This window comes from Trachinotus anak, unplaced genomic scaffold (genome assembly GCF_046630095.1).
Source record: "Trachinotus anak isolate AG129_WGS33_773 ecotype Australia unplaced genomic scaffold, CSIRO_AGI_Tana_v1 ptg000032l, whole genome shotgun sequence".
NCBI classification, from domain to species: Eukaryota; Metazoa; Chordata; class Actinopteri; order Carangiformes; family Carangidae; genus Trachinotus; species Trachinotus anak.
In genome coordinates, this window is record NW_027273883.1 from 3,435,075 (window position 1) to 3,456,405 (window position 21,331).

General features: G+C 41.5%; 1 protein-coding gene across 12 annotated transcripts in view; it reads left to right on the forward strand.

Annotated features, from left to right (window-relative positions):
* Positions 1-21,331, forward strand: part of sema6cb (semaphorin 6Cb) — a 350,862-nt gene that overhangs the window by 306,077 nt on the left and 23,454 nt on the right. For 11 of the 12 annotated variants that reach the window (XM_071468733.1, XM_071468731.1, XM_071468730.1 and 8 more), the window contains 3 exons: positions 1,289-1,465; positions 1,865-2,002; positions 11,043-11,120. In XM_071468733.1, the coding sequence (XP_071324834.1) occupies positions 1,289-1,465; positions 1,865-2,002; positions 11,043-11,120 (393 nt within the window). Of the gene's footprint in view, positions 1-1,288; positions 1,466-1,864; positions 2,003-3,570; positions 4,009-11,042; positions 11,121-21,331 lie in introns of those variants that run through there. The other variant, XM_071468742.1, reaches the window with a different exon arrangement.

The window sequence follows — 21,331 nt, forward strand, 5'->3', positions numbered from 1 at the left end:
TGAATGTTGAATCGGTGATAAGTGTCACAACTGTCTCAGACAGTGCTGCACAAACCTCAGACATGGATATACATGCAGCAGATACACATCACAGAATCAACTTTAGACACACACACTCACACACACACACAGTATACACGAGCCTCCTCCATGCCTCCTGAAGCAAAGCCAGGCTGACAGCCAGCCAGACACTGCAGAGGCTCCACACTGCCAAGGAAACATGCGCCACTTCACATCTGGCGCCAAAAACATCACATCTGCCTCGCCTCTCCCCAGAGAGGAGCTAGATAAATGAAACCTAACCAGAAGTGCATCACGCGATACAGACTCATTGTGGGGATGTGCCAGTCAAGTCCATGTGGGTAAACAAACCAGCCTCCATGGGACCATCTGGGAGGGACTGAGGGAGAAATGAGGGCACAGGAGCCTCTGCAGGTGTCCTTTATGAAACGATCTAGAAGGGATGTGATGCCAAAAGAATAAAACCAGGTTTATTATAGAAAGTTTGTTTGTTGAAGTCCCAGGGCCAGAGAGGCAGGCAGAGAGAGTGAATGAGTGCAGCTTATCCCTCTGTCAACAATCACTGGACTCAAGGTGCCCTTCAGCATGGCTCTTAATCCACAACTGCTCCAGTGGAGCCAGCAGCAGACAGCTGTGGTGATACTGGGCAGCTCCCAGGTGTCACTGTGTGGAGCTGGATGAATATGAAGCAAGGTGTTGCTCCAGATACAGCAACAGTTCACTGGACTTTCCCCATAAATACAAATTTTTTTGTTCTTTTGTATTTATAGGCACATAAATACAAAACAAATTTTAAAAAAAGAAAATAGAAAACGCGACTAAAACAGGAGACTGCAGTGTGTCGAGGGAAGTAGCTCTGGAACGAGCAGGATGGATCGATTGAATGGCCGTGGGTGGATGGATAGATGGGCACATGAATTAATAGGATGAAGGGATTAAAGGATGTGGGCGATGGCGGAAGGGAACGGTGGGCTGGTAGATGAAGTGATTGATTGCACACTGATGCTTTATACAATGAGCTGAGTGCTCGCCCACTGTGTGTTTTGTTTACCATGGGAAATTAACTTTGACAAAGCAAAACAACAATGTTAGGATGCTAACTAGCATATTTGGCATCTAATGGACGTCACTTTTAATAGAAATGTCAGCTTTGATTAAGAAGATCTTTACCATGAATCATTTCTCCTGTCGACGGTGCATCTTTTCCATAAATACCGTCTATCAGTGTTTTTAACGTAGCTGCTTTCTTTCCTTGTGTTTTATTCAGATTCAAGTTGACCCAGATAGCGGTGGACACATCTGCGGGCCCGTATAAGAACTACACAGTGGTTTTTCTGGGCTCAGACAACGGCCATGTGCTAAAGATCCTGGCCAGCACTGAGGGAGCCAACGCATCCTTCAGCACACAGCTCCTGGAGGACATCGACGTCTACAACCCGAACAAGTCAGACAGTCTTTCTAGTTTAAGCTCTCCATCTTTTTCCCCTAATTGTCTGTCCTCTTTCCCCCCGTGTGTATTCACTCGTAGTATCTTTCTCTCTCTGTTCTTTTTCCGTCTCTCCTCCTCTCTGTGTTCTGCCTTGATCTGTCCTGCCCACCCACTCTTTGGTCTATTGTAACACTTTGCATCACCCTGTACAGCTACAGGGGATGCTTTTTTTTCTCTCCTCTGTCTTCTTTTGTTTTCTGACTACACAGCTTGAAAAGTCTATCTGCATGGAGTTCAATTCACAGCCGGCTCCTCTATAATTTTCAGACTGCGCCGGCCGTCTGCAGCACTGATTTTTAAAAAAATTAAAATAAATCGAAAACGTCTTGTCTCGTATTTTCTCTGTCTTCATAGGTGCAACGTGCGGGGGGAGGACAGGAGGGTGCTGGGGCTGGAGTTGGACCGGGATCATCACGCATTATTCGTGGCCTTCTCCAGCTGCGTCATCCGTGTGCCGCTCAGCCGCTGCTCCAGCTACAGCACCTGCAAGAAGTGAGTCACCTGCAGAGCAAAGCTAACCCCGCCCAGCTGCTTCTTTATTCTCTATGGGAACACACACACACAAAATGAATTGACAACAGCTTATGTACATTAAAGATTTCTTGGGTTTGGACTCTCGCTCAGACAGTGGAGACGCTCAGAGAACTAGTTTTTCTCTGTTATACAACCACTTATAAATAAAATGATCAACAGATTTCGCTTTCAAGAACAGGTCCAGTTAGGGATGAGCGATCTGATGGTCTTATATCATGGACGATCTTATTTTTTCCTATGATCTACTTCAGATGAATCGTACAGATCACGTCATGAAAAGGTGCTATATTTAATTATTATATCTAATTTTACTACTTTTAATTTTAAAAGTTCAATCGTTGCTCACCAGACCACTGTCAACAGTTAAACGGCCGGCCGGCTAACTGCAGCTGGCTACAGCATTTCTTGAAATGAAATAGAGAGCAGGTCAAAAATCCATCAAAACAGATTAAATATTGAGCAAGTGAGTCCTGTTCAAGACCGTGATCCACACCGCAGAGTCAACATTAAGTTGTCACATTTGAAATAAATCATGAGCTCCCTTAGGTTTACCTGCAGGGGAGCTCAGAGTGAAATAAGCAAAGGTTAAAAAAGGATCTTTGGAAAATGTTAGGTAGGCAGAAAATAGTAAAAAAAACAAAATCTCTGAAACACAAGTTAAAGCTGTTGGAGCCTGAAGACCAAGACCACACTCAGTGGTGCATACCATGAATTTAGGGTTTCCTCCTCCCTGAGCACCGGGAAGCAAATGACACCATCACTGCCAGGTAACTCAAGTAGGATCAATTTCCTCTGCAGGTACCAATTTAAGAAATGTGTCCACTCATGATGCTGTTAGATGCATTTGGAGAAAAGCCTGCACCAAATAGCAGAAGTTATGTTATTATGTGGCTGCCTCACAGAGCTGGTTGGGCCCACTTTCCCCAAAAAGTAGTGTGAGGTTATTTGTGGTGTTGGCAGGAAAGTGAGGGTAAGAAATGAACTAAGCAGCAGGGAACGATGGTGTGGCTGCCACATGAGAAGAAGAGTCTGCTCTGAGGGAAGGTTGGACATTTTTATAAGACAAACCTGATCTGATTCCTGTCTGAGCTTCACGTTTGACTGCACGGGATCCATTTTCCTCCAGAGCTGAAAAGAAGCATTGTAATGTGCCGTGATATTTTCATATCCCTGGGATTTATAGTTGTCGTGTTAGCTTATGTTAACAGGTATAAGAGCTAAGAAAGAAATTGTGGAATACTTTCATAAAGTATTAATAGATGAATACTTTTAGTCATTTATCAAACAAATGTGCCAAACATTTACTGGTTTCTTTTTCTCAGTGAGAAATTGCTGTTTGTGACACATTTTCATAATAATCAGTCAATAATCTGATTTTTCCTTTGCCCTAGCCCTTTTTTGACTTAGAGATAGTTTGAATACAGGGATGCATCACTACTTGCACCGATCTTTCCCTTCATGATGCCAGTTTGCAATCACAGCGATACTTCAACTGACTGATGTCCTTGTCATTCACATGTAAAAAGCGAATTAGAAACCTGGTTATGTGTCTACGTGGCCAAGACGTCGGCTTTGTCCAAGAGAGATGTACCAGGAGAAATCACGTTCATCACCTTTCAGTTTCAGGCTACAGCAGAAAGCTGGATGTAAATGAACGATTCTAAATGTTATCATTCTGGGTCTGAGACTGTTGATCAGATACAACAAACAGCTGAACATGTCACTTTGGACTGCAGTCTACAGTAAATGAATAATCCTGTACTTGTTAAATGTAATAGTTACAGCAGTGGAACAACTATGTTCAGTACAATAATCAGCTTATCACCTCACAAATACAGTTGCCGCAGGTTATTGTCTGGTGTAAAATTGTGTAGACTGTACAAAATAAAGCATTGACAGTGCTGCTGTCAGGAGGCAGACGCTGCTTTTAGAACAAGTTTATAAGCAGAGCCTTCAAGTGTGTCTCTCTTTGTCTGCAGCCTTTTGTTTTAGCTAATGTAGTTGCTCCTTAGCTTCAGGATCTATTTTTGGGGTTTTGAGGAATGTTGCCCCCCCCCTCCTTTTTCCAACCCCCTACAACCCAGAGGAAGGATTTCTCCTCAGCTCCACTGGGGAATGCATACATCCCCATAGCATGCTAACCCCTCATTGCAAAGGCCTGGAGAAGCTCTCAACATCGTTCATTCATAAATTGGATCCAGCTGATTGGCCAGGAGCCAGCGATGGTGGCCACCATGTTTTTTTTTTCTTTTTCTAAAACTGAAGTAGAGAGAAGAGGAAAAGAAGGAACATGGGGGGAGAAAATGGAGAGGGTCTGTCTTACTTACGCTTACGGGGCGGCTACATCCCCAGATCCTTTTTAGAGACTAGAGCTACAGCACACCTCATCCTGGGATTAGGGGCCCCATAAGCCTCATCAGCACTGGCTAGGAGGTCAGGTTTCAGCTGCCATATCCTCCTTTACCACACCAATGAATCTGTCTCCCTCCAGATGAGATTTACTCCATCTCTCTGTTTTCAGCCTCCATTTTCTCTCCGTCTCTGCATTTCTCTCACTCTTGGCTTGTTCCTCTCTCGCTCTCTCTCTCTCTCTCTCTAAATGAAGCCTGCACCATCAGGTTTCTTTTTTCACTCCAGGCCCTGCTGCCAATATTAGGTTTCAGAAAATGCTGTGTTTTGAACAGCGGCGAGGAACTGTATGAAATGGGAGTTTTAATAAAAAAATACAATAAAAGGGCAGAAGAGGCCCCAAACCCTGAAGTCTTCAGCTCCAGTGGATATTTTCTTTTTTATATGAACAGTTGGAGCTTAGTGACTGCTCCAAGATAAATAAATGTATATTATTTTTACTGTCAGATTCTGGATAAAGCACGGTTGAGGATAGGATAGGATGGTTCCAGTTATTACAACTGGGGTCTTATTTTTGTTGGTGTGGTCATAATGATTTTGCTGTCACCAAAAGCAACAGCTGAAATCTCAGATAAGGGCTTTGTTCAGGGGCCGCATCCTTTATAGGACGTGCTCTACGAAGGTGTGGCCCTTCGTCGCAGTCGTAGACGAAGGCTGAACCGAAGGCTGAACCGAAAGGAGACCGTCTTGCCTGCAGAAGATTTCCGCTTTGCATCACCAGCTGTGCCCGCCCTTACCTTTGCGTTCCAAAGTGCAGCTCCTGTCGCCTAGCAACTTTGACAACACATAACGTTTTTCAGCAAAAGCTGAGGTTTTAAGGCCCGTAGGTTTAACAGTTAAGCCATTGAACTGAGGTGAAACCCAATACTTACATTTAAAAATGTAATCCTCTCCAGGCTCTGTCAGTGTTTTTTGTTTTCGTTTCCAGCGTGCAATGAATCTTGGGATTGGTTGGGCTACGAAGGATCCACCCGTTGGATGCATTTCTCAGCCACATTTGAAGGACCCTTTGATATGGGACACAGTCAGCCCTCAAATGCAGCCGCTGAAGGATGTGGCCCCTGAACTGGGACACAGCTAACAACTCACTACAATGATGTACAGCCCAAAGAGGGTTAGGGTTGGATGACAAATGAGCAGTCAGAGCAGCAGAAAGGTTATTATCTATACTGCTCAACAAGTCTTTCCCAGTTTACCCTCAAGGAAAGATCACGGTCATGATTAAAAGCAGCCAGTGTTGATGGACTCTGTGATAGGGGAAGCGAGCAGCAGCCCCCTGTAGCATTTTGTTAGTTTTTTATTTGTGGTTGTTTAAGAAGATCACATTATTTCCTCCTTTGCTCCTAATAAAGACAAGTCATAAGAGGACTTAAACTTAAACATAAGTAACTATTGGACTTTTGTTGAAATGACTGGTGCTAACATTTTTTTCGGGAGAAAAGTCTCAAGTCTCTTTATCTGGAGGTTAGACAGAGAGTAAAATGTCTGTAACAACCTTTCATCGCACAGGAAAACTGTATTCACACAACCTCATTATGTACAGTTGAAGCAGGAAGCCGATCTGTAAACTGTAATGGACGTGGTTTGTGTCTGATTGCCTTGTCAAACTTCTCACTACATTTGTCACTACATTTGCATATTTTAGCAATCAACTACTTAGTGCCATATTATAATTACCAATGAGAATTATGGCCAACACTATGAAAATAAGATCCAAGTCATAATAAACTAGAATCATCCTTTAACATAAAATTCTGACTCTTCTAAGAGGCCCAAAGCTTTATAATAGAAATAGCATCATTTAGCCACCTATCACCTTTAGGTAAGTTTATTATATGTTATATTCCTTCAATAACTTAATTGAGTTTAGTTATTCACCATCTTCACTATGTCCAGACCGTGTAATTCCCAGGATGTTGGCTAAATGTCAGCTGAAAGTTATGAGTCCCAGCCTCAGAAGCTGGATAAATCCGTCCTCCTCTCAGCAGCTGATGGATGTTCCTTACACAGTGTGGCTGCCGGCAAACATACACACCTATATGTTCATCATAGCGTGACAGAGTGCAAGAAAGAAGGTGGAAGAGAAGTCTGAAGTTTTAAAGAGTGATGAGGGACACGGGGGAGAACACGTCGTATAGAAGCCGCACATATGAGAACAACGTCACACAGAGAACAAATGACTTTGCGAGGCGGCTCTTACCGAACCCCTCAGCTGGACACAAGTGGCCTCCTCTCCCAGTGCGTCAGTGCTGAGGTTCACTGCCATCATGCAACTGAAGGGAGGCAGAATGGGGAGAGAGATGGATACATGCCTCATGGCTAAGGTATGAATCATTTATTAAAGCTGCTTTATGCAGTGTCACATATTGGTGGCCACACACGCAGGCAAGAGTAATTTTAAGACTTTGATACCCAGAGGTCTTCAGCCTGTGATGCTTTGAGAGAGCAAAGGGAAAAAAATGACAATTCAGGATTATTTTGGACAAAAGTTATTTTTGCTGATGAAAAGAAAGTTTTTATTTCACTCTGAAGTTAAGATTTCTGTCTTTCTGTATAGGTATTTATCTATAAGTAGACCTGTAGTCATGATTCACATACCTTGTCAAATGCATGTGAATATACAAAGGTTGCTTTGGGCATTTGATGCTACTTGGGAGGACAGTTTGTACAATACTACAAACGCTGTACAATTCAAACAGATTTACTGGAGCTCATTATGTTTCTTTTCCTTTCTTGAGATCATGAAGAGTTGTTAATTCAACTCAATAGTGGCTTTGTGTTTCATAAAATATCCCGTGAGGTGTCTCTAGTTCTGTGCTGTGAGCATCCTGGTAAATAAAGATCTTTCCCCCAATTACATCATTTTCAATAGCATAATTGAGCAGTTAGCTTTATTATTCCAAAGGTTAATTCATTTGCAGCGAGGGTACAGAAATGCAACATAACTCAATAAAAACACAAGTTGCTAGTGCATCAGAGACTGAAAGGAATATTCAACATGAGCCAAGCTGCAAGGCTGTTGTTAGATTGTGAAGTCCTGACAAAATCCATCTGATTCATAACAGAAGTCTGTAAAATTCTGTTGTCAGTCAAGTCATGATAACACATAGTTGGGATATTTAACCAACAACAATGAAAACAAAGGCTTTTAAAGGTATTTGAAGTTTTATCTTCGATTAGAAGATGTATTTGTGGTTTTATGTACCAAAAACCATCTCAGTGTAGTTTTACGTCTTCTCTCTGGAGCTCTAGCAACAACAGGTCGTTGAGCAAATCAGAAGAGAGGCTCTGGTCATCTTTTCTGATTGTCAAATTAAAATTTAGCAGATTTCAGGTACGCACTCAGAAACCAAATCGTGCAAGGTTGGACAGTGGGTGCAGGGGAGCCATGCTGAGGGCAGTGACTGTTTTGTTGTGACATCACAAAGTTCCAGAAGTCCTGATGGCTGGTTTTAAGGCTCAGTGTCTGAATACAGGCTGTGTGTATTTCTCTGTGGACTGAGGCTTTGATACTTTCACAGTATTAATATAGAACCTAGTGCTGCTTTATAATCAAAAAAAAAGGGTGCAACTTGGAGGAAGGCAGAAGTTCTGTGACAAATCTTGTTTTCGGAAAGCACTGACAAAGTGCTGTGGAGAGGGATGTCAGATCAGAAGATGCTTATATGGTTTGACTTGGAGGCAAACAAACGATTTACTTCATGTATGTCATTTTTTGGAGCACTCGCAGTTGCTTTTATTTTAAGTTGTGAGTTATTCTGGATTTGTGACATATCTCTGCAGGATCCCCAGGTCAAGTGGTGGTGGGTGTTTCCATAAAAACAATAAAACTCGCTCACATAGAGTGTGTGCAAAATACTTTGACTCATGGATAAATAGACAGTCAGTTCCCAGCTGCAAGCATCGCGTGGGGAATAGATTCTATCTTGAATTAGCTCTCTGTGTTTGAGTGACACACTCATGTGCCCTCAGTGGGATATGTCTGTAATGTTTACAGACTGAGGGCGAAGATAGCACAACAACTGCAGGCTCTGTTTAGATCGTTGTCAATAATTTTGGATATTAAAAACAGGTCACGGGAGTCCTCATTAAAGCTCATTAAAACTTGTTCCTTGACTGCCATGAAAGGTTTTTGGTTTGACATGACGCTGCACCCAGCATCACCACCAGCACACTGCTGGCGCTTTCGTTTCGTTGCTCTGCTTTTATCTCTGATATTATTCAGCACAACAGGCTAAAAAACCATCTCAAAAGTGGCTGCAGATAGGCAGTAGGTAAACATCATTGTTGTTTGTTGTCATTATTTTGTCACTGTGGACTTTATGCTTGTTATGTTGGTGCTGCCGGGTGAGTACCACAGACCTGCACACACGTACGTTCAGCAGCGGCGAAGTCTCTCAGCGACACCCAGTGTTGTTTGGCAATTACACAGAGGCAGAACGAAGGCCAGAAGGATCATGCAACTCATTCCACAGTGCAGGATTAAAAACCACAGACTTAAATGAAACACGAGGCAGAGGGACTGACAGCAGATCAGTGGAAGAGTTTAATCAGCAGAGCTGACATGTGGGTCTCAAAGTGGAGGAAAAGTACTGAATGTAGTGACTCTGCTGGGAATTTATGCTGCAGGGAATGTGACTGGCTATTGATGGTGGTTAATGCTGTGAGTGCCTTAAAGGTAGGAAGTAAACAATCCATCAATCAGGTCCATCTGGCATATGTTATTCACAAAATCACACAACAGACGTACAGTCACTGACTCATCTGCTGACTGCTGACATGAGACTGGTGGCTGTTCTCTCAGAATAAGGTCATTCATGACTAATCAATTTCGCACTGTAAACTAAGAGTGTGGATGATGATGATGGCCTAAACGACTTGACTTAACCCTCCAAATATCATTTTGTCTTGAGAGTGTCTTTACTCCGCGATGGTTGGACATGCCCTGTTTGTCTGTGTGAGTCATTTACTTCAGTCGATAAACTAATATGAAAAGATTTTGATAGTCTTACACTTTGCCTGACGTATTGCTGCTTTCTCTCTTTATGTTTATAAATCAGTTCTCGTCCACCATCTTTGCAAGTGACGTCTAGAGTCACGTCACTGAGTGGGATAATGCTATTGGCCCCAGTGGGTGCTGTCACAGCCAATCAGTGTCTGATTCAGAGGCTTGGCGGACAGTTGCTTGATACCCAAACTAAATGAGAGCAACACTGTGTCATTCTGAGTTTAAAGTGGGGAGAAGTTGGTCTGAGTTTATTGTAGTGACAGAAACACGACAGAAAGATGTGGCCAGTCAGATATTTAGTGCAGCAGAGGCTTTGGAGCTGATTTTTCAAGGAGAAAAAGAAAAGTGGACATGAAGACTGCTCGAAAGAATGAGCATAACTCATGAACAGATGAAGATAGAAACTCCAAATCACCTCCAAAACAATCCAAACAAATGTGTGTAACTTTCTGTGTCAAAGTTTTCCTTCGTTATTTTATGGTTTGCAGCGCTTTTTTTTGTCTGTTTTATGATCTTTTTTTTCGTTTTATGGGCTCCTATCTGCTATTACAGTGTGCAGAGTGACATATATAATTAGCTGAGGTTATGCTGATTCTTAATCTCTGTGGCACTTGCTGAAAACTAAAGACTGGGACCAGAATCTCCTGATATTATATGATGAGGTGAAGTGACTTCACATTTAATTTACTCAATAAAAGAGTGGAATTAGTTTTAATGGATTTTTTTCTGATGCTGTTGAAAGTATGTTTACATGAGTCAATTTTGGTAAACACAAAAGGATGAAAAGGACCTATTTTTAAAAATTATGATTGCTTGAGATGATTCATATATAAGTAAAGCTCTTCCATTATGTATGTGTAAATACTTGTAATGTATGAGGTCAAAATAATTACGCATTGGGACTTTAAAGCCTGCAAGAGATGCAGAAGAGTAGTTTTTAATCCCTCCAATTTAGTAGGAAAACAAAAGCATGTCTGCCGTCCTAACTCTAATCAAACACTAATCTGATTGTGATCCTTCCTGTGTCTTTATATAATTGTCTACATTCATCTCTGTTACAGAGATTGCAGTCGGGATACTTATTAGTCACTGTTTGTGAATTAACGTTAACGAACATAGCTAATTACATTTTATTTCTACAAAGAAGCACTGTTGAAACGATGATGGGCCCCATTATAAAAACATGCATCCATTCATAAAAAAGGTTCAGCTAAACTGTTTAATTACAACATATGTCTGTGTATGAGAGAGAATTTTCAAACACAACCATGAAAACAAGAGTGTAGGGTTTACATGAAGATTTAACTGCAATTTCATGGTAATGTTGCTTTTGTTTTGTTAATCACAGACACTTGGGAAATAATAACTGTGAATGAAAGTGCAGCAATTTCATCTTCTGTGATGTGTGTGTTTTTGTTTCTTTGACTCATGGGGCATTAAATTCTCATGGCTCATACCGGTGGCAGTGTAATAGCTACGTAGCTAACCTCTGCTGGCCTCGGTGTTTGTCATACACACACCTCTCCCTGCACCTCTGTCCATCACTGACCATCTGTCTTTGTGTGTCTGTCTGTTGTGCAGAAGCTGTCTGTCTTCACGGGACCCTTATTGCATTTGGCTCAAGTCAGGCAGCTGTGCGACAGTCTCACCTGGTTTCAAGTAAGACACACACACACTCACACACACACACACACACACACAGCCAGTACTTATTATAGGGTAGAGCTGAGAAATGTCACCACACACACCATTAACAACCATCAATGTAGAGTTAATGTTGACTTTGAAACTGATAAAAGCTGCTTGACTGCTGTGTTGTTTGTATCTTGCTCCTCTTAAGTGCATGTTCACGAATCGCCAGTGACACTCATTCAGCCTAATGGGGAGAATTGAAGCAGTGATATATTATTATGAGATACTCTCTGTTTGTAATGTCATGACATTTCAAGAAAAATCTATAAATGAGTCGGAGTCTGTACAGGGTATAATTTCAATTACAAACACTACCACAACTTTTAAAATTGTCAGACATGTTTCAAAGAACTGTGCTCGTGTCTTTTCAGCCATTCAGTCATTTTTTACATTATTGCACATGTTAGGGACAACAACAGTGTTTCACAGCCACCGTTTACACTTCTCATCTCTCAAGTGCTACCTGGAGCAGCTAGAAGAACACACTGACCACGCTGACAGTGAAACAGCACAACAGTAGATTTTAGGGCTCAGTGGAAAGTATGTACAAGTATCTACATTCCCACCAGAACCAGAAGCTTTTTTGCATCATACAAGGTCATTTTCGTGTCTCTGGGAAAAACAAGTTTTCAAGTGAACATATCTAATAGGCCGATATTCAATAATATTGAACATCATGATATTTCCCGCCCTATACAATATATTTCCATAATGTTAAAATATTTCTTTTGCAGTCCCAACCTCATTTCACTGCTTTGCTGACTGTACATTGTGCCTTGGCATCTGACAAACCTGCAGCCTTGAGCTATGATAATAACCCACATGTGAAACACATGTAGAATATTTAATGCAATGATTTCTTTGGTTTGATGGTTGCACTCAGTGTAAAGATCCTATATTTAAATAAACAGTGTCTGTGTGTGTGTGTGTGTTTGCGTGTGAGTGATAGGCCGACTGTCAGAATGATTTTCACAGCCTTAAAACTTCATTAAAGTGTTAGAATAAAAGAATGTTAAGAGATTAATTATCTGTACAGTTTCAGATTCCACATTTTTTCTTGTTGTTTCTCTTCTCGTTACCGTTTTGCTTTGACAGCTCACTGAAAAACACCGGTTTTAATATCAGTGACTGGGAAAGTGTCCATGGGTAAACGTCAGCCCATTAACGATGCAGCAGCAATTTTCTACCCATCATGGTTCACTGTTGACTCCTCCTTTACCAGGGGTCTCCAGTCATGAACCACCAAGAGACAAGAGTGTGCAGATTTGCTCTCTAATCAAACACTCCAGCAGGAGCTTTCAGCCGCTAATTCTTCCCTGGACGAAGTTGTACTAATTAGTGAGATCAGACAGTGTGTTGTTTGGTCAGCCTGAAAGCACATGGGTGGACACAGCTGAATAAAGTTATTATTAGTTCTCAAACTCACAGTCACAGCAGACAGATTTATAACTTGGTCAATAATGTGAAGACAAACAGGAGCAGATGCAATCATTTTCATATCTTCTCTCGCTTCTCGGGCGAGTTGTTCAGTGCTGTGCAGATCAGCTGGACCTGCATGAGCCGCTCAGGCCACAGTCTCTTGGTAATCAACAGCTTATCTACAATTAGACAATGTCAACATAATGAATGTCTGACCAGCGGATTTGACTAAAACCCACGACATGTATCCATGTGATTAAATATGTTGTTCAAATCAGGTCAGAAATTCTCCTTTAGCTTTAAAGCCTCTGAGTTCAGGTTCACATGTGACGGGCTGCTGAGCTGGTGAGGGCATAGAGACAAACGTGCTGGAAAATGAAGAACACAAGTCAAGGACAGAGTGTTTTGTAAGCAGAGATTTTGAATAATTAAAAAAAAATCTTGACATTTGCAGGTCAGTTTTTATGCTGTTCAAAGTCCGAGCTTCTCAGCCACTGCATCCCGCCTGTAAACAGACACTGTCAGTGCAGTTTTTCCCACCGGATGTTTCAGCAAGAGCAAGGTGCAAAGAGAGACATGTCCGTGCTGGTAGATGAGAAGACAGTAGAAACATAAGACAATAAAAACCTCTTGGAAAAAAAAGCTGATGTGGGTCGAATCTCAAACTCTGAGGCTGTTTTTGTTTAACATCTTAGCTGTCAGTGTCAAAAGACAATGAGTTATTAATATATGTATGTGTATATGTGTATGTGTAGAGAGTTTTTAGACAGGTAGAATTACATATCTTACATATCTTATAAAACAGTCCTGAAGGAAAAATAAGGGAGACATGAGAGAGAAAGGGTGAAGGTGAAAAAAAGAAAAAGAAAAATTTGTGCCATTTTCAGCTTTATATAAATACAGAGGAAAATGAAAATACTTGATTGGCTGTTCACATCACTATACACTACTCTACATACACAGAAACAGCATTCTGGTTCCTGCACAGAAAGGAGGTGTCATCATGCAAAAATCTGAAAATGAATAAAACTAGTTTCTTCCTCAAACGTTAGTAACTGAAATAATTTCAGTGCCATGTACAAGCAACAGGCTAATCACTGCGCACTTTTGCAGCAGCCCTCTCTCCCTCTTCTCTCTCTCTCAGCCTCTGTCATAAAGTCAGAAGTGATGTTCAGCTGCATGCGTTTCAATCACACAGCGGTGTACCACACCGTCTGGCAAACCAGGGAAGAAAGATGGATGGGTGGTTGGATGAACAGATGGATGGATGAATAGGTAGACAGATAGATGGATGCAGTAAAGGGTAGAGGAGGAGGAGGAGGAGGAGGAGTAGAGGCAGTTAAAGGTACTATTTTCTCCTCCTATGTGCCTCCTGACAGTCAAGGACTTTGCATGTCCCTGTGTGGTTGATGTACAACCTGATGCTAAATCACCACTCGTTTACCTGTACATTGGTTTTGCACTGTGTGTGTGTGCGCGTGTGCGTGTTTGCTGTAGACAGACATCCCACTACACTTACCATGCCTCTTCATTTTACACACACACACACACACACACAAACACACACACAAACACAAACATACAGAGAGAATCACTTCCACTGACGACTGGCTTCCCATAGATTATTTTGACGGCTGAGAATGTGCAGACTTGGAATTATTGCATATCCTCTGCTTGGCCAGTCAGACGTATTACTGGCCCTGCCCTCACACAGACAGAGGCTAATAGGATTTTTTTTTTCTAGATGCTTGTTTCTGTGTGCCCTCCAATATTTGGGGGCAGGGGTGGGGGGGGGGTACACTCTCTCGGCAATTTGTTGCTTGGTCGCAGTGACTTCCTGGAGTCTTGTCTTGTCGGACAAACAGCTGTTTGCTGGTTAAGTTATCTTGACAGCAAGATTCCATGAAGCCGCTGAGCCCAGCCAAGAAATAATCTCGCACATAATCCTCCTGTAAAACCTTAATTTGTACTTTTTACACTTTTGATCTTGGATTGCTTAAATAACCAGGATGTAATGTGTTGATTAATGAGCTTCAGAAGGGCTGGAAGGCAAATTTTTGACCTTTAAGACAGAGCTGAGTGCGAAGCTAACTTTACTTCAATACAGTTAATATTTACCATATGAGCATGAACATGTTTTTCAGGCAGCTTTTGCGTGTCAAACTCACTTCCGGTCAACTTGATCTGAAGGTTTGTATTTGGTGAAGGACAGCAGATGTTGTCAGCTTGTAGTCACAGCAGTTATAATCAATTACAGTGATGACCAGAGTCAAGGCAAAAAAAAAAAACAAACCATAAAATCTTCCATAGAAACATCTAAAACCAATCCTGTACCTTGAACTATTTCTCTTCTGTTCATTCTTCCCAGACATTTGTTGATTTTCCAAAAAGCTACTTTCTGCCGTAGCTTCAGAGCTATGAAGAAGCAGCAGCAGGACACAGACACAGTGTATTTGCTAAGAAACTGAGTGTTTGGAACAAACTGAACCCAAACATTAACAGTGGGGAAGTAAATCAGAAGGAATGACATGATTCTTGGTCTTTACAAAGGAACAAGTTACAAACTTTGCGAGCCCACAGGTGGCAAGAGTTGTACACACAGAGACTGTAGGTGGAGTTTTCCTTCAGCCTGTTGAACACTAGGATCACTCCTCATTCTTCATTTGACAAATGCACATATTTGCTTTCTTGCTGTGTGTCAAATGAGAAGACTGATACCACTCTCATATCTGTCTGATAAAACATAGACTACAGACAGTTATCTTATCTTAGCATGAATATTGGAAAGAGGAGGAAACAGCTAGCCTAGCTTTGTCCAGTGGTAACAAAGTCCACCTACCACCACATCTACAGCTCATCATTTAATAGACTTTGTCTTATTTGTTGTTGTTGGAGGTGCTAATGTGCAGATTTTGAACCTTTGGAGAGAACCAGGCTAAACTTCAAAAAAAGTTTTTGTGACACGCATTTATGTTCTACTTCCTGTTTAGATGGAATATTATGGAGACACGTGTCGTTTAATTAGTTCAAACAGGCAGGATGTTTAAGAGTAAGAGGCAGCACTGTTGAGAAATGATACTGGTAAACACTGAGGTACCGTTAAAGATGCAATGCTTTCAAAGACGTAAAGGTGAGAGGATTTTAGAGAAAATATGTTTTGGTTTATTAAGTGTGTGCAATAAAGCATGAAAGTTGGCTTTAAGTATGAGCGAGTCTCAGGATTTGAGTTAAGGATGTAATTAAGATTAGGGTTAGGTGTGTGGTTTGAGGTTAGGAGTTAGTAGCTGTCACTGCAGGGCGATAGAGGAGAGAGAGGAAGTGCCGATGTGGCTTCACGCAGGCGAGGCGCTCCAAGCAGCTCGCTGAGGTTTGATTTATGAGTCGGTGTTTAGCGTGCAGGACGGAGGCGAACTGGAGACCAATGGACCAGAACCTGAGAGAGATCAGCCAAAATATTCTGTGTAGACTCAACTCTCAGCCCCCTGCCAGAGAGCGAGAGGAGCGTGGTCAGAGAGAAGAACAAAGGAAACAAATAGCAGAAGATGAAATACAAAGGAAAGGGACAAAAAAGAGAGACTCAATAAAATAGTTGGGGACTGAGAGTGAGGAAATGGGTGTAAACAGGGATGGAATAAAGGAGAGACAACAAAAGGGTTAAAGACGGAGCAAAAATGGGTGGAAGGGGAGAGTGAATTTTTTCTGATTCCAAAGTGCAGATTATAGCAGAACATCTGTTTTTCATTTCATTTTTTTCTATTCAAGTAAAGAACTGGTCTGCTCAGGCTTTTCTGTGTGACATCTGATTTTAAACCTGCCTTAAATGACACCTTTTATACATGTATATATCACTGAAAGGAGGAGAGGGATAGCTGGTGAAAAGGTAGAAAGGAAAGGAGGATGTTAAAGGGATGGAAATGGAAGGAGAGAAGGATGAACTGATGTAAATCAGACGGAGGCAGAAAGAGTCTGACCAGAGTCTGAGATGAGCTGCTCAATAGTCATCAACCTCCTGGGACTTCCTCCCCTCTCTCTCTCTGTCTGTCTGTCTCTTTCTCACTGTCTTCTCTCTCACATCACTCTTTTCATTGACTATCAGCCTCTTTTTTTTTTTTTACTCCAGTCCTTTCTCATACAGAGGTGGCATAAATTTTAATGAGTGATTTGTAGCTGATCCAGGGGATAGGAGAGAGAGGCGGGAAAGAGGATTCACAGCCCTCTTTCTCCTCATGTCTTTTCATCTCACACGTTGAAAGATTGTGTGGCCGGCTCAACTTCATAGTGTTTCGGAGTGTTTTACTTTTTATGTCATTCATAATGCATCACTGTCACCAAAGCACAATGCCAAAACAAAACACAGCCAAGGACAGAAGATGGATAATCAAACTGGAAGGGAAAAGCGGGTTGGCTGTGTAGAGCAGGTTCAAACTCCTTCATGGATAAGGCTGGTGATGTTCTGTGTTTTTTTACGGTCAACAAATCAAACAAAAAGTCTAAAACCGACAGAGAGTCAGGCCATGTCCTGATGCTTTCTAACTTCAGTAGCTTGTTGGTGGCACTGCTGTCCCGCTGGTTCCTGAAAGTAAGAGTTGGGGTTATTTGATGTGGGGTTGTGTGAGGTAGTTATCTATAGTCAGTGAATCACCTGCAGTAGATTCAGATCAGCGCTCCCAGTTTGGAGAAACAGCCAGAAGCTGAGAGATGTTCTGCTGTGGACGGGGTCATCTGCAAAAACAGACACTAAAAAATGTCCAGAGAAAAAACTAACATCAGTTTAAGTGTACGTTTTATTTTGAATTTTTCCATCATTTTATCTTCCCGTCAAACAGCCCTTTCCTGTGGAACTGCAGTTCGTGAACTGTTGAACTACTGTATTATTACTCATAACCGCACTGTATCACTCCGCATACCAGCTGTTTGAGTCAAACACACCTAAGCGTAGCTGTACTTATGCGTAGGAATATGGTAGTTTAGCAGTAAAAAAATATAGTTCCGAAGGGAAGGGCTGTTTGACGGCGCGATAAAGTGATGAAATATTCAAAATATTTGAAGAATAATAATAATATAATTCTTGCAGATGTCTCCATCCACAGCAGCACATCACTTAGCTTCTCGGCTGCTTCCTTTAAACTGGGATCTACTGCAGGTAACACACTGACTATAAATAACTACATCACACAACCCCACATTAAACAACCTCAACTATCACTGTAAGACATAAACGGCTGAGACCAGGTCACTAATATGTGCTTTCATTTTGAAAAAGTAATTTCTTAAAACAGCTTGGCAATGCACTTTCTAGGAAATACTAGACCAACTAGGGTAAATTGGGGACTATTTTCAGCTGTGTATTAATCAGCAGAACCCACTTTGTATTAAAAGTGGCTGGTAAATTAACCAATCACATTTTGATTTACAGTGGGTGGGACCAAATATCATTGCCCTGGTGCTTCCCGAAGGCTCAAGACCAGAGGTATCTCACAGGGTTTATCTTTTTCTGTTATGGGGTTTTAGCAGATAATAATTATTCTAATAATGTTTATTTATAGAGCTGTTTCCAAAATCCACGTTACTAAGTGGTTGACAAAGGCAGCAAAATCAAAAAGACATAAATCAATGTTTCAACCAGAAGAAAAAACATATAAAGCAATTAGGTGTACAAAAATCAATACAAGACGAAAACTAAAAACAGTTCAAGGGAAAGTAAAACCAGGAAAAGCTCTCTGATAAAAATGTGATTTAAGAAGAGACAGACTGGTTGAAGGATTAGCACCAATAGTTATGGTTTGTCACTGGTATTAATACACACATGGTCGTGTTGCCATTGTTACTGACATTTGCAGTTTTTTTTCTCTTGCATTGTTCACTTTGCTGCTATAATACTGCAAACTTCCCCACTGTGGGACTCATAAAGGCTGTCTTAATCTTAATCTTAATTTGATTTGTCAAGGTACATTAGACAGGAGGTGTCAATCCGGGAACAAATGTGGTCACGTTAGTGCTTTTTTTGGAGCACTGAGACGCATCACTGCAGGGGAAATACAGTGACGTGTCCCAGTGTTCAGAGGCTGCTGGTGTGTGTGCTTACACTGAGGACAGTAGGTGGTTTGACGCTGTGCCACAGATGTGTGTTGCCTTTGCATGGAAAATACCAGGATTATGAAAGACAAGACCAGACACCCACACTTAACAGCTATTTCCACCAACATGCACCGATTTTTTTTAACCTTGGCAGTCGATTAGGAGCACGACTGAGGTCTCGATGGCGGTAGTTAGACTGTTTTAAGACTCATCATTAGGCAAGGCCCAAAATCCCATGGGAAACTGAGTTAAATACTAATATTGGATGAGATGAAGAGACTCAAAGTCAGTGCAGAGATAACTGGAGGACTTCATCAGAGCAAGGTGAAATTCACAGCTATGGCTTTGACTTAAAATAAAATAAACTACATCACTGTGTCTCAGCCTTTTCTCACCAGTTTTATTTCTTTATTTTTCTTAAGTTTCCCCAGCTGCATAATGTCAGATTCCAGTCCTGAATATCAAACATGTTTAAAATGTATCTAATGAGAGCAGCAGACAGTGGGTGAGTTGTTCAGAAGGTGATAAGCGAAGCGTTAAACACATTGTGTGTTTTTATCTCCTGACTGTCAACGCCAGCTTCTTCATAACCATCACGAGGCCAAATCATATTCAGCCCTAGAATCATAATGTGTGTCCAGGTCTTTAGGAAATAAACAGCTCCTCTGTATGTGATGTGTGATCTATGCATTTACTGTTTTTATTCAGAGCTCTTAGTATCTTGTACTACATAAATAACGTTATCCATATCATGTTTTGGTCATGTTCAGTTTAGTTTGTTTTATAATTAGAGAGGGTCAGTGGTGGAGTATTGATTTTTATTCTGCAGATCAGATGCCTGAACATTTCTATCCATCCAGCTTTCGTGTTTCTACGGAGAAAACAAATCTGTATTCATGCACTTTGTCATTTTATCACGTGGGCTGCTCATGAAATCATTATTTTGTGCCTGCATTTATCTTGTTTATGGACTCTCATCTGCAGGTGTTAATTTGTTGTGCAGTTCACCTTAAGGGAATGCATCTGTGTGGTATGTTATTTAAGGTTGAGTCAACACTGCATTCATTAAAACCTGAAACGAGCCGGCCAGAAATGTCTTTTCTGTGATCTGCTAAATGAAATCGGTGTTGTGCCACTGAGCGCAGGATACAAATAACGATCACACACCAAAACTGTTGAACCAGGTGGAAGGTAAAGTCACTGTGTTTGGCCAAATAAGAACAACGCCACTAACGTACTGAGACAGCAGCATCACATCATCACGGCAACTGAAAATTTAAATCCCCAAATTGTCTCATGATGTTTGCTGAGTAGGAGTGTAACTGAGCCAGCCACAGGACATGAACCCAGACTGCAAGGGTTTGTGGGTAAAAAAAAGAAAAAAAAAACAGACAGATGTCGATATCTGACAGCCAGCAGCGTCTTGTGCTTGGAAAGCAGAGCAGAACAAAATGAATTCTTGCCTGATGGTCGTGTTCAGGTGTTTATTCAAGTGCATGAACACCAGAGAAGGTCAATTATGTTGAGGAGCGCTGACAAGTCGGGCATGCTTTTTCAAACGTAAAGGTGACCTGTCATCCTACTAGTTAACTAAACTCTGTTTGCAAGCTTTGGTTCCCTTCAGCTCAGAGTGTTAAAATGTCTGTTTTCACATTCATCTACCGAATATGGAAAGTCTCTGTGTGCTGCTCTTAAACCTGAGTTTCACATGTGGGGGTATTGAAATGGTTTTGGTCCAATGTGCAACTTTCACAGGTGTGATGTGGAAACTTGAAGCCTCCAGTCCAACTTAACACTGAGAATGGACTTTACACATTCATGGATTCTAGGCTTTTACCTGAGGCAAAAGGAATTTATGTAATTTTAGTAACTGTCTCAATATCTTGCGCTTAACAATATCATCAACGTTTTTCCTGAAGCACCTAACAGCAACAGTAGCTGTGTCTCAGTTCAGGGGCTGCATCCTTTTAAGGCTGCGTTTCAAGACCGACTGCATCACAGCGACACGACAGGGCCTTCCCAGTTTCATTTCCCAGGCAACAAAGGATCTAACAGGTGGATCCTTCAAAGCCCAACCTTTCCCAAGAGTCATTGCACGCCAGTGATGAATCACTTTTCAAAAAGAGAATTGCGGAGAAAGAGAGAAATTAAAAAAAAAAAAGAATTTTAAAAAATTGAGAAAAAGAGAAAAGAGAACAGGACTCCGCAAATGAAACAGCAGCTGAGGATAAACAGGAAATCCTCCATAGCCTCTTTTCGGTTGGGCCTTCACAGCCTACACGCTCTTCAGAGGCCACACCTTTGAAGACCTACGTAGACGTTCAGAGACCTTGAATTGGGACACAGCAAATGTGTCTGTCCTGCTAACAAATGTATAACCACAGCCTGAAATTTCTTCATGCCTTTGTGGCATAAAACCCTGCTCCAGTCCAATTGTATTTTATTCTTAAACTCCTCAACTGCATTGTTGGTTTTTAGAGAAGCGCACTTCAGATGTCACAGAGCATCCTTCTGTGTTTACAGCACTTTGCTGGTTTGACAAGCTGAGAGGAATAAACTGCAAACTCCAGGTGGATTGCAATGAAGAGATATGTCAGAGCAAAAATTGAAGTGGTGTTTCCATTAAAATGTTGTGTATGCATTGATCATCCATCTCTACCCACTGATACATCTTGAGGTTT